This window comes from Babylonia areolata, chromosome 18 (assembly GCF_041734735.1).
Source record: "Babylonia areolata isolate BAREFJ2019XMU chromosome 18, ASM4173473v1, whole genome shotgun sequence".
In the NCBI taxonomy this organism is placed as follows: domain Eukaryota; kingdom Metazoa; phylum Mollusca; class Gastropoda; order Neogastropoda; family Buccinidae; genus Babylonia; species Babylonia areolata.
In genome coordinates this window covers 62,280,245-62,297,862 of record NC_134893.1, presented here as the reverse complement: position 1 = coordinate 62,297,862, position 17,618 = coordinate 62,280,245, and the positions used below count along the sequence as shown (strand labels likewise).

General features: G+C 41.3%; 1 protein-coding gene across 1 annotated transcript in view; it reads right to left on the bottom strand.

The window, feature by feature from the left end:
* Nucleotides 1–17,618, bottom strand: part of LOC143292981 (S-adenosylmethionine synthase-like) — a 51,305-nt gene that overhangs the window by 23,673 nt on the left and 10,014 nt on the right. The window contains exons 3-6 of the mRNA XM_076603718.1: nt 11,191–11,447; nt 9,251–9,469; nt 7,990–8,172; nt 55–188 (exon numbers count right to left, since the gene is read on the bottom strand). Coding sequence (XP_076459833.1) covers nt 55–188; nt 7,990–8,172; nt 9,251–9,469; nt 11,191–11,447 — 793 coding nt within the window. The remainder of the gene's footprint in view (nt 1–54; nt 189–7,989; nt 8,173–9,250; nt 9,470–11,190; nt 11,448–17,618) is intronic.

Sequence of the window (17,618 nt, the reverse complement as noted above, 5' to 3'; positions counted from 1 at the left end):
AAACAACAACAAAAAAACTGAATGCTACATGCTTTCATGAATAAGCATACTCACTTGACAATGCGGCCTGGCCTGAGATCAAAGTTGTTCTTAACAATGTTCAGGAGCTCCAACTCAGACTTTTTTGATGTCCCATAGCTGAAGACAGTGACTGACAAGGGCTCTGCAATGCCGATGGCATAAGACACCTGCACATTTGCAACATATGCTCTCATTTCAAATTCTTACTAGATATGACTGGTCATTATCCCTTAGTTCAATAGTCAATATCCTTCTGTTAACATGCTGAAAAAAAAAAGAAAAAAAAAAAAAAGAAAAAAAAAATTGGACAAAAGTATGTAACTTAGTGCCAGAAGGTGTGCTCAGAAAGGTGACAAATATCCTTGAAAACAAAGTTTACACTACAATGCAAAGAATTACTTTATGATTGAGTATGGTGCTGGTCATCAGGTTTTGCAGTTAAAGATAACTTGTGCAACTGTTTTCGATAAAAAAATAATCTGAGTGTGAAAGTAGTGGGCACAACAAACATAAAATCTTACAAACAAATACTAAGAGGATGTTTTAATTACAATCCCTGTTTGGGGATATATTCTTAACCATTATACACCGAACCTGCCCAGTAGCGGCTTGCAGTGTTGTAACACCCGAACCTGCCCAGTACCGCCGGCTAAACACATGCTTACTATGGGCGCAGCCATTGTTGTTTACATAAACGAGACTCTCACGAGATTCACAGCCTCATTTTCAGCACTTCCTGCCATGCATTTTGCGCTTTTCAGAGTTCGATTTGCTTGAATTTTCACAAAGTTTGAATTTTTAAAGTTGCAAGACGAGTCTGATGATTGCTGAGAGCTTTAGCATAATCTGAACGATGATTTTGAAGATGACTCTGAACCGTTTTAATGATTTTTTCATGAGACTCTTGTAAAAATCGATTGAACTGAGTGATCTAGATATCGACTGACCGAGTTTTGCCAACAATGAGAGTGAAGTTGGTCACTTGAATGTGAATCGGTGGCCGGACCTCCGAAATCATGAATCAAATGCCAGACCCCTGAAATCGATACTGTCAGTGAGTTAGTCTTGATTTCACTGATATTTATTGGCATTCTGCATGGTTTTCCTGATTGTGCTAGTTCAGTGAAATATATTACTGATTTGGTAAAGTTTTGCCAAAGTTAGTTTCAAAGTTGCAAGATGAGTTTGAAGTTGCAAAGTTGCAAGATGAGTCGATTGTAGTAGCTTAATCTGAACAACTATTCTGAAGATTAGGTCGGTCCGCGGCCACTGTGGCTGTGGTTAACAGCGCAGTCCAGACCCATAATTTGACCATTTTCAACTCGCTCGTTTCACTACCAAACTTAATTAAATGACACCAATCTTATACTGGAATAAAGTTCATTCTTTCATCTATCTTCCTGTGGTATTTGTTTTTATCATTCGAGTCAAACTGGTATGTGCTGGGCGTTCAAACACAAAGGGTGTCGTGTCGATTTTTACTGCGGTGATAGACTCCGCCGTGCTTGCCGCGCGAGCAGAATAACATGTGTGTCACTCGATCGTTTCGCACTGCATTGTTTGGCCATGTATAAATTTAGAAACTACGTCATTGGAAAGCCAGGATTCTCAAGTTTTGATTGGCTAGAAATTTGTTGGGGTTTTCACAGAAAGTAGATCTGAAGTCGCAGCGAAAGTGTGAGACTGATGTTTGCGACCCTATAACATACGAACCAGTGTTTCAAATCACGAGCAAATTACAAGAAAAGAAAGTTTAAACTATGCACTTTCAAGTGCAATTCATGGCTTTTCTATAAAGAAAGAGTCTCGAACGCGCTTTGGAAGAAAAACGAGTGACCGATTTCGGATCCCGCAACGCTGCTCGACCATGGTGGCGATCGAAGCCGTCTGCTCGTCATTATCATTTGAAGAATGGAAAACACGCCAACTTACAGGTTTGTAAGCAAATTTTTTTTCAATATGTTTATTTTGAAAATAAATGTAAATCATATTTTTTATATTTTTGTGGGTTTGGATGAATCCTAACAACTTTGCTTCAGCAGTGTTGATGTGTAACTGGGAACAGTAACGCTTCATCAGTCACGTTATTTTTTAGCACAATTATGATCTTTTATTCAAAAATTTACCGCGATCGACAGCTGTATCTAGAAGATGAAGCGTCAGATTATTCAGTAATTTTTTGTTGTACAAGGGTTTCGAGTTAGTGAGAGCGGATTGATGGTTTAATATTGTGACTGACGTCGGACAGCATGGGAACACGTGTATCTTTCCACTTCTGTTCTGATCATCAAACGCCAAGACAATTTCACGCGTCTGTGTGTGTGTGTGTGTGTCTGTGTGTGTGTGTGTGTGTGTGCGTGCGTGCATTAGTATGTATCTTATATACTAAGAGTGTATGCACAGAGTTAGTGTCTGTTGAACTGATGTAGCATGCATACATGAGGTTGCCTGAGTATGGATTAGTTATTGTGTGTGTGTGTGTGTGTGTGTGTGTGTGTGTGTGTGTGTGTGTGTGTGTGTGTGTGTAAATGATGTAAAGAATAAATAACTTATATGATTAGTAAACATGAAATAAGTTTAAGATATGTTGTTACATAAAACTTATATCAATTTAAGTGAAACCATTACAGTGGAGTAGTAATGAAATTAGTAGATCATGTATCAGTGCACATTCATCACACACTCATATAAATGATATATATGCAAAAGCATCTATGAAATGAAAAAAAAAAAAGTATTTTAAAGCATTAGAGCTGTCTCAAATTTCATGCCTGTGTATTTCAGATGATGATCAGTATAAAGCCTTAAGGCGACTGTTGCACACCGTGGACGAGGAAGACCACCATCAGCACCCAAGGTTCCATCCAACAACAAACTCTTGATGCAGTTAAATATGTTAAAGCATCAAGAAAACAAAACCTGGGGGGAAATGGAACATTTTCTACACAAATTGTTCCCAGAGTGTACCTTTCCACGTGTGGTGTCAATAGTTAAGGAATTCAGCAAGTGTGAAACGATCAGTGGTGCTGAATGTTTTTTACAAGAAAGGAAAGATTCATGCATCTTCCCTGGCCCCTCCTGTCAGAAGTTTGGAATTACACATGCAGATCTTTTGAAAGGAACTGTAGAGGACTGTGAGGCTTTACTCAGTTGTCCTATTGGTCTTGTGTCTGAAGTATGTCACTTAGCTAGGATATTGAGGATAAAGGATGCAACATTGCATAAATGACACCTGGTCAGAGATTTGCCACCAACCCAACAGCTCAAATTAAAACTGGGGAGGCTCAGAGCAGATGAGGCTCGCCTGCGTAAAAACAGAAGTAAACCAGGGGGAGAGAGTGTACTTCAAGATTTTTTAGAACTTCCTTTTGAAAAAGCAGAGGTCATCAGAGACAGCAGGAAGAAGCAAAAAACTGTCAAACAGCTACCTCCTACTTCAGACCCAGAGCCAGCATGCAGCAAAGAAAAAAATGAGGACATTATCACACAGGAACTAAGAACAACGACAGAGGAGGTGTCATTTCTTAAGCAAAACTGAGTGAAAAAGAAAGGGAACTGCAAACCAAGGATGCTGAAATGACTGGACTTCTGTTATGTCAAATATGCATATTTACAATTACTCTGGTGATATCTGACAGCATAGTATCATCATGATTGTAAAAAACTTGCTCATTTGTTACTAAAAACCATATACTTTGTGACTGTTTTCATTGTTATTTGCATTTCTGATAGCATTAAGTCTTCCAAAAAACTGTATTCTACATGCTTTTCTGAACATGCACATATCTGAAATGTTTTTGTAGCATGAAAACTTTCTGAGATATCAGCATTATAAGTCAGCATGTTATCACTGTGAAATCAGGCCATTCGACACTTGACAAAACTGAATATTTTGCTATTTTGGAGGCACTGTCTCTCTCTAAGCATGTTCTTGAGTAGGCCAGAAAAAATTCAGCATAAACTAGGTATTGGTGGAACCAAGTACAGCAAAGAACAATGTGGTAAGTCTTCATCTTAAAATTTTATGACAGTCTAAAAATAGCAATTTGTTAAATCTGTCAAAACGCGTCATTTTTGCACATTTTTAGACGCCGTTTTCTTAAAAACTACTGGGTATAATGCAATGAAAATTTGCATGTGAACTTAGTTTTTTATGTTCTTTCCAATGGTGTAATTACTTTTTAGATATGTTGAATTTTAAAATTTAAGTGGTCCTACCTATGAAGATGATTTCTGCGTGAGAATTTTATAAAAGTCGATCGTACTGAGTGACCTAGACATCCAATGACTGAGTTTTACCGATATTGAGAGTGTAGTTGGTACTTGAGTGTGAACTGATCACCGGACTTCCGAAATTGTGACTCTATCGCTGGACGTCCAAAATAGTGAATCGATCGCTGGACCTCCGAAATAATAAATCGATCGCCAAACCATCGGAATCGATACTGTCAGTCGTTGATTGCACTGATACTTATTGGCATTCTGCACAATCTTCCTGATTTTGCTCGTTCAATGGATTATGTTTTTCTTCATTATTGAGAAATTGCATGTATGGTAGGTTTATTGTTTGTTTTTGTTTGTTGTTTTTCTCCCGATCATCACAGGAAAACACATCATCCCTTGAAATGAAAAGAACATAAAAATCAGCATGTTCATTGTTGGAATTAAAGCTGAGTAAGAAAAAGAATAAAAAGATGTGTAAGTAGACACTGCAGACCAGATAAAGTTAATTCAAAGAAAATTATACTGTAATTAAAATTTGTTTCAAAGTTGACCATCAAATTTGACACATTTATTTTTTTTTGGTGTAAATACAAAGCAACATGAGCCTGGAAACAAAAATTCTTTTGCAACTTTATTATGTGTAGAATGCAGGAAAAATAAACGTGCAACAAAAGAAGGTAATTATATTTTCAATCAATGTTTATAATTACCCACTATCAAAAATCGCAAGAGTTATTTACCTTGGCATGGGATTTCATGGGTGATTAGTGCTGAGTGACCTGGGGGTAAGAGGATTAACATGTCAAACTGATGCAAACTAGGCCTGTTGGTTTGCTCTGTTTGGCCAAATTTTGTGGCAACACAGTGAAAAGACGCCAAGCCAAGTCCACCCTGGTCTAATCAATCGCTGTCAACAGCTACACAGGACGACTTCCATGGCCAGCAAGAGAACAGCCCAAATGAACTTTGGCAGAGACGTGTAACACTGGTTCCAGCATCATTCTCTTTGAGAAGTTTGCTCTTTTACATCATAGCTCAAAATGAACTCCCTCCTGACAATGGACGTAAATCGCGGTTCCAGATGACGGAACGCTGTATCAGTTTCAACAATTAAAATTTTTTCCACATTTTTCTCATGGGGTAGCACAACAACCGCAGCTACACTGGGCATAGTGAATGTGTCAAGAGTCAAATGTAAAGTGTCATCGTGAGATTCCATTACAACAAACTCGCTGGCGACCGAGTGACTTTGGTACCCCACATGACAAGCTAATCTGCATATGTATTGAAAATGGCGTCGCAGGCGATACAAGTGGAAATTTTGTGTAGCAAAATATATCATGACAGAGGTTTTTTTTCTTTCTTTTTTTTCTTTTTTACACTGCTGTTGAAGTGATTGAAATGCTTCAAACTGAAGGTTTTGACATCAAAAAGGATGATGAAAACTGAATAAAGTATCTGCAGTGAAGAAAGCAACCAGCAAGAAGGTACTGACAGTGACAGCTTCGGAGGGCAGTGAAGAGGGAGGGGGGTGGGCATACACACATCAGGAGAGGGGTCAGTGGGTTAAGTACAGCAAGTTTCGTTCAGATACTTTGTTTTGTATTTTTAGTGATTTTTTCCCCCTAATCCTAACAAATGGGTCGTCTGTAGGGAAAAGCAAGGAAGAAAACTATTCGTCCTGAGAGAGTTAAATCAGCCTTTGAACAGTTGCTTTCATCATTCTCTGATAAATATTTTGTTATTAAATATTGTCACCAATGAGAAGTCTGGCACGAGTACCATGCATTGAAAGGTACATGCTTGTGCTGTGTCAGCCATGCTGAAAATTGGGTCAGAGTACTGCACAAGTAGTCAAACAAAAGTACACTCACTGGAAAGAAGAAAGATGTCTTTATTTTGACTTAAAGGTTTGAAGAAACAGTGCAAGAGAGTTAAGTTATTAAGTAAAATTCTGCATGTGCAAGTAACTGCTGTTAGTTACATTTATTGTTCCAGAAACTTCAGACCCTGTCTGTTCTGCACTTTCCTGACCTCTTTCTGTAACTCCTCTCCTTCCACTTTGGTCCATGAGATATAACCAAAATGTTATCTGCTCAAGTATCACCTTTTTAATTTGAAATGGCTTTTAACATATTGTGGTCAAATAGTGTGCAAAACAGTATGTATATATATATAGATTTTTTTTTTTCCTTCTTTTTTTTTCTCCCCCAAATAAAAAGTACATATATGCTTTGTTATGTTGTTATGTGCTGCCATGTTGAAACTCAAAAAGTTTCAAATTTTGCCATTTCTTATGAAGAAAGCCCCCCAGGATAAGTGTATTTTCAGGTTTCCTTTGCCCAATGGTTGCAGTCTGTTCACTTTATCACATATCCAAACTGCATGCAAATCCACCAATTAGTTCAAGAGTTACAGCCATTTTTCTGTATCCACACTTCTCCTTTGTCTGTTGCGCGCCATTCTGTGCATTTCAGTGATTTTTAGTTTAGTAACTGAAGTTATTTTCTCTAGTAGAGCTCATAAAAAAAGTGTAGCATATGCACCATTCATTGGCATACATCATTGGGTCAAATTTCCTTTATAGGAGGAGATTTTTCACATAAAGTGCGGACACATACTTGTGCACACACACACACAGTAAACAACCTACCCACAGGCAGAGATCCCACATCTAAATAAAGTAAACTGACCGCTGCCATGAAGTTGCTGCATCATCAGCTGACGACCCACATAATTTCAGATTTCAATTGCTACAAAGTTGTTGCAACTGCTACAAAGTTATTTGTGGTAAAGTGGCAAATGTTTGCAGTTTTGCTGAATGAACACAGAGAATCCGCCAGATGTACCCTCCACCCTAGGGGTTTGACAGGGATGGTGATCGCATACATCGGTGCGTATATACATCTCTGTGCAGGTGCACACATTTGCATTTTTGTGTATATGTGTGTGCTTGCGCGCGCACATGCGTGTGGTGTGTGTGTGTTTGTTGGCATAATTTGCTTTTCTCAGTGACATTGATACATGCTAAGGAAGGACTGGCTCCTGTCACCATTGGCATCTGACAAGTGTGGGCTTCAATTCACTTTACAATAGGTAACCTGTGACTTAGATTTACACTCTGAAAAGTCACTCTCCTCTCAGTCTTTTCTATATGAGTTCTACTAACGGAGTGCTTTGATTTCTGTTTTTTGACATAGAATGGCCCATTGTCCCTCCCATAAAAACAAATTCATATTCCCAGATGGATGAGTTGCACCCATGCACAAATTATTTTCAGAATGATTTTTTCAAAACTGAAAGCCATATCCATCACCGTTCTTCCCTTTTGACCCCAAGTCATATAGTTCATAATCATCAGTTTATGCTGGACCAGCTCATGCAGTCACAGAGTCTGGTTTGACATTATAGCCACTGGAAACTTATCCTGTATGGCACTTCTGTTCCCACTAACACATCCACCACATTAAATGTGACTGGTTTTACTTATTTGAAATTTTTTTTCCAAGTTTGCATTCCTACAAACTCACCCATAAAATTTTTTTAAGGCTTAGCCTTTGAAACCATAGATGGTTTACAAAGACTGAAAGAGACGCCACCTGTATGTGAAATTCCCAACCAAAGCATATGTCGATTTCCTCCAAGAGGGGGGAAAGAAAAAAAAAGAAAAAAGAAAAAAAGCAGAGATCCACACCCCATGTGTCACTGAAAAGTATTGACAACAGCACTGAGCACTGAACTAACCTGTACAAGCACACGTTTGCAGAGGCCTGCCTTCACCAAAGACTTGGCAACCCAACGAGCAGCATAAGCAGCAGAGCGATCAACTTTGGAGAAGTCTTTGCCAGAGAAGGCACCACCACCATGAGCTCCCCATCCGCCATAGGTGTCCACAATAATTTTGCGCCCAGTAAGACCAGCATCTCCCTTAAAAAAAAAAAAGAAAGAAAGAAAGAAATTTCACTGATACAGCAAATTAATGGCTCACTGTCACATTCTGAACTTGCACCAATTTCCAAATCAACATATTTTGCTTTAGCCCTGCTGACCCAAGATAATAATTTTACTATTTACTTCATTCCTCCACAAATCTTTTTTTTCCTCATACAAATTAAACTGGCATACTACTGATGAAATTTGTCCTCATGGTCATCCACCACTGCATATTTACTGAAAATCATGTTAAAAAAAACAACAAAAAATGTCCTGAATTACTATGGTCAAATGCGTAATCTCTTTTACAAATACTCTGAAAATCAAACAAATTGATGGCTTGAGTCAGTGAAAACTTTTGTCACTTCTTTTCTGCAACTCCACCCTACCCCACCCCTCCCCAAAGAAAAAAATTCATTGCCATCATCTAAAAAAATATCTTGACAAATAACTCTACAATTATTTCTGTTTGTTTACGATCACAATGAAACAATTATATCAATAATAATAATAATAATGAGGTGCTGTTCCATAGAGCTCTTCCCTCACAAGGACGCACATAATCACAAATAAAGAAATAACAATACCTGGTAATCAAGAAAATAAAAAAAATAAAAACCAAATCAAGAAAATTTTTTAAAAGAAACAAAACCAATCACACGCTGCACTCCACAAATCACATGTTATAAAAGAGAAGCAACATCCATCAAAGAAAACCAAGAAAAAACTATCACCATCCTTGCATCGTGAACAGCAGACACACATACACACAAAACAAGATCACACACACACACCCACTCACAGCACCCCCCACCCACACAAAACACTGGAAAAAGTAGTACATACCTCAGTCATAGAACAGCAAATCAGACTACACTGTTATTCAGATGCAAGACAAGACATGTTTTCAGTCAGGACTTGAAAGAGTCAAGGGGTGGGGCCTTTCTCTATACTCGGAATTATCCTAAATTTCACTTGGCAGCATGCACAGGTAAATCATAAAAACTAGAAAAAAAAGACAATATATTTAGCTTCATTTATCATCCTGTACAAACATTGTATTTCTATTTACCTGGGGTCCACCAATGATAAATTTGCCAGAAGGCTGCAAGTGGAAAACGGTGCGTTCATCCAGGTATTTGGATGGGATGACTGCTTTAACCACTTTCTCCATGAGATCCTTGCGGAGCTCTTCCAGAGTGACCTCCTCATCATGCTGGGCCGAGATCACCACAGTGTGCACACGCAGGGGGACAGCTGCTCCCTTCACATACTTATACTCCACTGTCACCTGTACAATACCAATCAAGCTGATGTTGTATCTGTGGGGAATTTCTGTTATCTCATTTTCAGTAATTATATTCAGTGCTTACAAAATATAAATTCTATTTGGGGATTCAGACATATAACAAGCCTAAATGCCAACATAACCATTGATAATTTTTATTAACCAGAGTTTGAATACGCACTATTTAACCTCTTCAGTGCCCCATGATGTACATCCCCATCATTTCAGGATTTTTTACAGGTGCATTTTAAAGCTAATGTGTCCAAATAACCACCAGTCAGGAAGCTTGATATGTCTTTCATTATCCAAGGGGAGCAACAGCCAATCATGCTTTATAATGGAATTATTGATATTACTGTCAGTACCTCCCCAGAAAATTTCATGATGGCAGACGACGAAGCACAATCTGGCTCTAATGGCTTGAAAGAGCAACATGTTTCAAACACCCTTTGAAACAGCAGTGTCTAGGAACACCCTTTGTGACTGTCACCCAAGATATTGCAAAAGATTAACAACTCAGTGAAAATGATGCAATTAATGCTTGTGGTGACAAAATCTTATCAGATGGCTTGCTTGACAAGAATAAAAGTGAGTGTTGATCTGTACTACCGTACAGAGGGTGAGGGCAGTTGTACAGCTACATGTTGCAATAAAAGGAGAGAGAGCAGACAGGAAGCCAAGAATAGACAGGGCACTGACTGCTTTGGGGAAAAAGCTACTGGCGAAGCGATTGGTTATCATCCTTTCACTTCTGTACCGACAACCAGAGGAGAGCATCTCTAAAATCCCAAAAGCTGGATGTGATTTGTCCTGGCTGATGGATTTTGCTTTTTTGAGTAGCTGCTTATATATATGTCTAGAGAAGGTAGATCAGCCCCTGTAATTTTGGTGGCAGTTTTTACGATTTTGTTCTGGGCTGCGACTTCTGCCTTGGAAATGTTTCTGTACCAAACAGTAACAGCTAAGGTTAACACACTTTTACACTTTCAATGACTGCTCTGTAGAAATCAACCATGATTTCTTTTTTAATTCCGAACTTTTTGAGGCGCCAAACAAAGTAGAGGCACTGTTGTGCTTTCTTAACAATTTCTTCCATATTTTCCCCATTTTTGGAAATGGCATTTGTGTTGTCCACCCTCCCTTACCAATGCACTTCAAATACCTAGAAGAAAAAAAAAATGATACAAGTGAAGACAAGTGATGTCTATAGAAATTCCTCATCACATTTCTGCAAATTGTGAGTAAAATTACTAAAACGTACATTTCTTTGTGGTGACTGCATGTAAGTTGCAGATTTTGCTTCCATGGCACAACATTCTAAAATCTTAGAGAACAAAGCTGAGTGGTTGGCACAGACTGAAAGAGTTCAAGTATATGAATGTCTGTACATATATGGAGAGAAGTAAACTTTCTTGCTGATTTTCAGCCCCAAAATGAATATTAGTTTGTGCAGAAAGCATGTGTGCGCATGTATATGTGGTGCATCCTAGCAAATCCACTGCGTTGTCCATTGTGTGTAACTGCAAGGGCATTGAATAAGACAAACTCCATTGGAATGTTTTGTATATGCTCTTTGCTCCCATTGTGTGTCCTTTTTGTGAAAAATAAAATTTCAAAACATATTTTTTAAACCCACTAAATACCATCATGCTTTCTTCTCTATCTTTTGCTTTGAAACACTGTGTAAGGATTTTAGGTAGATTATTTACTTTGTAACACAATACCTGTGTCTTGGTGTCAGGGCGAGCCCATGCCATCTCTCCACTTCGTCGCAGCTGAGCAATTCTGGCATTCAGTTGATGGGACAAAACAACAGTCAAAGGCATGCACTCTTCTGTCTCATCTGTCGCATAGCCAAACATGAGCCCTTGGTCTCCAGCTCCAATGTTATCATCATCACGATCAACATGCACGCCCTGGGCTATGTCAGGACTCTGTTCTTCCAAAGCAATCAGTACATTGCAGGTCTTGTAATCAAAGCCTGTAAGCAAGCCAATAAAATGTCACAAGAAAGAAAATGAAATCTAAAAAAATAAATAAATACAAATAAACTTAAAAAAAACCAAAAAAAACAACAGGAATATCTCATCTATTATTAATTCTAAATAGTACTTTAAAAAAAAAGCAAGAAAAAAAAGCCAATGTCTGCCACCCCTAAAATTCAAAGTTCTAGTTCTACACATTATTCTAAAAAAGAAAAGTCCACAATTCTGACTTATTTATAACTAATTGTTTGGAAAAGATAACTGGTTTTAAAACTGAAACAATGAAAGCAAAAGGTCCAATAGCCTTTAATGGCAAACGGGGCAGTGAATTCACATCCACTTTGTCTGGATCTCAGCATAGGATGCGAAGCCAAACTTTCTCCTTCCCCTGTTTAAACCTTCCCTAACCTAAGTCATGAACCAAATCACACCTGGGTGGAATGACTATGAGGAAAATTAGGATAAACTGCCTTTCGCAAAGATATGACATCATGCCAAAACTGGACCTTGAACCCTGATCACTAGTGATTTGAACACTGGCTCAGAAGTCCAACACCTAACTGCCACAGTGCCTTCTATTAGTTCCAACATATCTTATGACAAAATCAAAACATTTTTCATTGAAAAAACAAAAAAAAACAACACAAATGACCCATTCTCACAAAGTGACCACATGGACAGTTGATCACTTGATATCTTTTCCACTGGGCTTACAAACACCAAAATGCACCCCAACCCCCACTTTAAGTTTTATACACATGCATATGTGTTGAAAATTGAATAAAGACATAATATAAAAGATATATATGTGCACATGTACAACACTGGAAACACTTTTGGGACATGGGGGTGAAAATCAAAAGGAACGTAAAAACAATGCAAAACACATTTTATATGACTTTAAATTTACCTAGTTAAACAGAAAATAAATAAGGAACAGGGATACTTAGACTTCAATAAAAAAATAAAAAATCAGCAAAATGTAAACCAGGGTGACTGGCGTGTCATGTGTTGCATGATTTCCACTAAGTACTGCTTTTTGAAGAAAACAACATGGCCTCAGTCATGTAGAGGCTGTTGCCATCAATGCAGATGCTTAAGGTAATGTGTCCAATATTAAACCCGAGATGAAATACTTGTTCATGCTTTGAATATAAAGCTCATGTGTAAGTGGAGACCAAAACTCGCACAACATTGTGGATTAACAATTTTTCACAAACAATGAAAAAGCTGTTACATGTGCATCTCTTGATTTGTTTTGGTTCAGCTATTAAAAGCTTTCCTTCCATGATAATGTAGCACTTGGGCATAGTTATATTTATGTAACCGAGAAATGTGTGTGTTACATGGAATCCAAGTATCAAATAATCTGATGGAATATCAAGCAACATTGGAATAAATTACTGTTTCAACACTTACATGCTGTTGATTCATGAAATATATATCTGTCGATGAGTTTACACTAACAATTGTTTTCAAGCTCTGTTAATCATATTTTGTTGAACTTAGTGCAGGCCAGTTTCCTTCTGCAAGTGCCCTCAGTAAGTTTGCTGGATTTTTAACTCAAGCAGTTTATTCAAGTCGACTTGAATTCTTGAATATACTGATACATTTTAATTTGTTGTATGTCACACAGTGATGCATGCAAGTGGTGTGTCCATCGAGATCGATGATGACCATCGTTGTCATCCAGCTGGGGGATGGGGGGAGGGTGGTGGTGGGGTGGGGTGGAGGATGCTCATGAATCTATCTGTGAATGCGCAGATGGCTGAATAGTCCAATCTGCGCACGAAATGTTCGCTGACAGTTGGGGCAGACAAAGACAGGCATATCATTGTCATGGAGCTTGTTTGCCCGTGACTTTCTGGCCTGCCTCTTCTGAACAGCTGCTGCAGTCCTGTTGGCCTCGCACAACTTGGCGCCTTTGTGCACAGCAGCGCGCCATTTGTCACGGTCCACTGCAGATTCCTCCCAGGAGTCAGGGTCGATATCAAACGCTTTAAGAGAGACTTTCAGAGTATCTCTGAAGCGCTTCTTCTGACCTCCGTGCGATCTCTTCCCTTGTTGCAGCTCGCCATAGAAGAGCCTTTTGGGCAGCCGATGGTCTGGCATGCGCGCCACGTGTCCAGCCCAGCGAAGCTGGGACTGCATCAGGATGGTGAAGATGCTGGGAAGGGTGGCTTTTGCGAGCACCTCTGTGTCTGGGGTCCTGTCTTGCCACTTGATGTTCAGCAGCTTCCTGAGGCATGTTGTGTGGAAGTGGTTCAACTTCTTGGCATGTCGTTGGTACACTATCCAAGTTTCGCAGGCGTACAGTAGTGTGGGGAGAACTACTGCTCTGTAGACCTTTAGCTTGGTCTCAAGACTAATGCCTCTTCTGTTCCAGACATTTGCACTGAGTCTGCCAAAAGTTGCGCTTGCTCTTGCAATCCTGACGTTCACTTCATCGTCGATGGTCGCATTTCGTGACAGTGTGCTGCTGGTCGCATTTCGTGACAGTGTGCTGCCAAGGTATGTGAACCGCTCCACCGCACTGAGTCTCTGACCGTTGACTGTGATGTTGGGCTCAACATAGGGTTTCCCTGGGGCTGGCTGATGGAGAACTTCAGTTTTCCTCGTGCTGATGGTAAGGCCGAAGTTCCTGCTGGCAGTGGCAAACTTGTCGACGCTGAGTTGCATGTCAGCTTCAGATCCAGCGTTGAGGGCACAATCATCAGCAAACAAAAAGTCTCTGATGATGTCTGTCATGACCTTCGTTTTTGCTTGAAGCCTTCTGAGGTTAAACAACTTGCCATCTGTTCGGTACTTTAGGCCGATTCCAACATCACCATCTCTGAAGGCATCAGTAAGCATTGCAGAGAACATGAGGCTGAACAGCGTTGGAGCCAGGACGCAGCCTTGCTCGACACCATTTGTGACAGCAAAAGGAGCAGATGTTTCGCCATTGTCCTGGACTCGAGCTTGCATGCCTTCATGGAATTGGCTGACCAAGGAAATAAATTTCCGAGGGCATCCGTACTTGGCCATGATCTTCCACAGTCCCTCTCTACTCACGGTGTCGAAGGCCTTAGTGAGGTCGACATAGGTGGAGAACAGATCAGCATTTTGCTCCTGACATTTCTCTTGCAGCTGCCTTGCAGCAAACACCATGTCGGTGGTTCCGCGCTCTTTCCGGAATCCACATTGGCTCTCAGGCAAATGACCTTGGTCAAGGTGTGCTGTGAGGCGGTTTAGTAGGATCCTGGCAAGTATCTTGCCTGTGATGGAGAGCAAGGAAATGCCCCGATGGTTATCACAGGCTTGCCGGTTCCCCTTTCGCTTGTACAAGTGAATGATAGATGCATCTTTGAAATCCTGGGGGATCGTCTCTTCTTTCCACATGAGTGAGTACAGCTGATGGAGCTTCTCAGTCAGCACAGTGCCTCCATCCTTGTAGACCTCTGCTGGTATGGAGTCTGAGCCAGGTGCTTTGCCACTGGATAGCAGACGGATTGCTTTCTGGGTCTCAAGAAGTGTTGGCGGATCGTCCAGTGCTTCGTTGATGGGGACTTGTGGGAGACGGTCTATGGCTTCATCATTTATGGAGGAAGGGCGATTTAAGACACTGTTGAAGTGCTCAGCCCAGCGTTCGAGAATTTTCTCCTTCTCAGTGATCAAGGTATTCCCATCTGCACTGAGGAGGGGGGATGATCCTGAGGATGTGGGGCCGTAGACTTCTTTTAAGGCATCATAGAACCTCTTCATATCGTGTCTGTCAGCATATCCCTGGATCTCATCAGCTTTGTCACTCAGCCACTTATCCTGCATCTGGCGTAACTTTTGCTGAACAGTCCTGTGGATGGCATTGTACACATCCTTTTTTGATGTGGACTTTGGGTTGCTCAGGTAGGCTTGATGCAGACGGCGTTTCTCATCCAGAAGCTGCTTGATTTCATCACAGTTTTCATCAAACCAGTCTTTGTGCTTTCTGGTCATGGGTCCCAGGGTCTCTGAAGCTGTACTATAGATCAGCTCACGCAGGGTCCTCCAGTCAGACTCCACATTCTGGCTGTCCAGAGAGGCAGATTCCAGACGATCTTCCAGCAGCTCCACAAAGGACTGTTTGATGGTGATGTTATTCAGCTTAGCGATGTTGAGCCGTTTTGGAGCCCTCTGGCCTTGGGGGCGTCTCTTGGGCTGGATTCGAATATTCAGCTTCGAGACTACAAGGCGATGGTCTGTCCAACACTCGGCGCCGCACATGGTCTTTGTTACACGTACATCTTGCCTATCCCTTTTCCTGATGATGACGTAATCGATGAGATGCCAATGCTTTGAGCGAGGGTGCATCCATGACGTCCTGTTATGGGTAGGGAGGCAGAAAACTGTGTTGGTTATCAGCAGTTCATGCTCTGCACAAGTCTGAAGCAAAAGCAATCCATTTGGGTTGCGGTGGCCCACACCGTGCTTTCCAATCACTCCATCCCAGGAGATGTAGTCAGAGCCAACTCTAGCATTGAAGTCCCCAAGAATGATGAGCTTGTCTGCTTTAGGGATAGCAGCAATGACAGAGTGAAGGTCCTCGTAGAACTTCGCCTTCACTTCATCCGGGTTGGTCATGGTTGGGGCGTAGGCACTGACAATGGTGAGGTGCTTCTGGCCAGATGCCAGTGGGAGTTTCATGGTCATAAGCCTATCGTTGACTCCCTTTGGGATTCCAGCTAGCTTGCTGACAAGTGCTGTTTTTACTGCAAAACCAACGCCAGCCTCACGTCGCTCTTCGCTTCCTCGTCCACTCCAGAAGAAGGTGTAACCAGATCCCAGTTCACAGAGCTCGCCTTCGTCTGCAAGCCGAGTCTCACTCAAGGCTGCGATGTCAATGTTGTATCTGGCGAGTTCGGATGCAAATAGTGCCGTTCTCCTTTGGGGTCTGTCCGTGTTATCTCTGTCCAGGAGAGTCCTTATGTTCCAAGCACCAATGGTGAGAGGAACGATCCTTGTTTTTTTCTTTTCTTTCTTTTTGTTTCGACCGCTGATGTAGGGTCCCCGCCAACCGCGGTATGCTGACCAGGGTGATATGGAGCAGGCAATTTTTAGGGCACCTTTTCTAGCCCCTTCCTCATGCCAGGGAGGTGAGCAGTGCATTCCTAAAGAGGGCTGCTCAGACGCTCAGATGGCTGCCGAGCTCCATCGCTGCTCCTGTCGACGAAGAACGACCCTATGGCCTGAGCCGCCTGCGTGCAGGTCTGCGGCTGCGACTGCCAGTGTACCCACACCTGTCGTTTCGTCGCTCGCCTGTCGCCACAGGACTTGGGGGTGATGAAGTGATGAAGGATGAAAGGTCATTTTGGATGACTGATGACTTGCGCGATGAGTTTGTTTAAAGTGAAGAGGAGTTGCGCAACGTCGACCTCACTCTCTCGTCCGGGTCCACCAACTTCCAGTGGCAAGACTAAGTCGAGACGACTGGAGGATGAGCACGGATGCAGTGGATGACCAAGATATCCTTTCGGTGTCTCATCTTGCTCTCTGCACTCCACAGTGCATTGCTGTAACCGCCTTCCTGTCCATTGAACTGATAGGTTTCTTCCGCAGATTCTGCCGGATCCAGACTTCGCATGCATGGGTAGACACACCCCGGGGGCCAACTGCGTGTTGCATGCACACAGCACAGTTTAGCTAGATGGCCGTCGGTGGCTCTCCTGAGCCAACGCCCTTTTATGGATCTCCATAAGGGTGTCTAGCCACCCGCCTCACCAGTCCCGGAAGGGAGCAGTGGGAGTGCCGGTTTAGTCGCCGGCAACCCGACCCGATCCTGAACAGGTTGTACTGGATTACAGTTTACCAGTAGCAGATCTAATGACCTGACCTGACCTGACCTCCAATGCACTAACATATTCAATCAGTCCTTTCAATCTAGGCTGCTTGAATAAACATGGAAGAAAAATAAGTTAATCTTTTCTTCCTGGGATTCCATCCTTTGCTGCATTTTTATGCTGCATTTTTATACTTTGATGTGCTTTTAACACACTGAAATTATGGTGTCCATGTTTGTTAATGATTGGTGTCATCAGTGTCTGAAATAAGGTAAAGCAGGAGTATCCAACCCTGTTTTGCAAAAATTTTACCGTCTCACAAGCTTCTGACTGCAGATCCACAACACAGACCTCTGAATAAATGTTTTGATT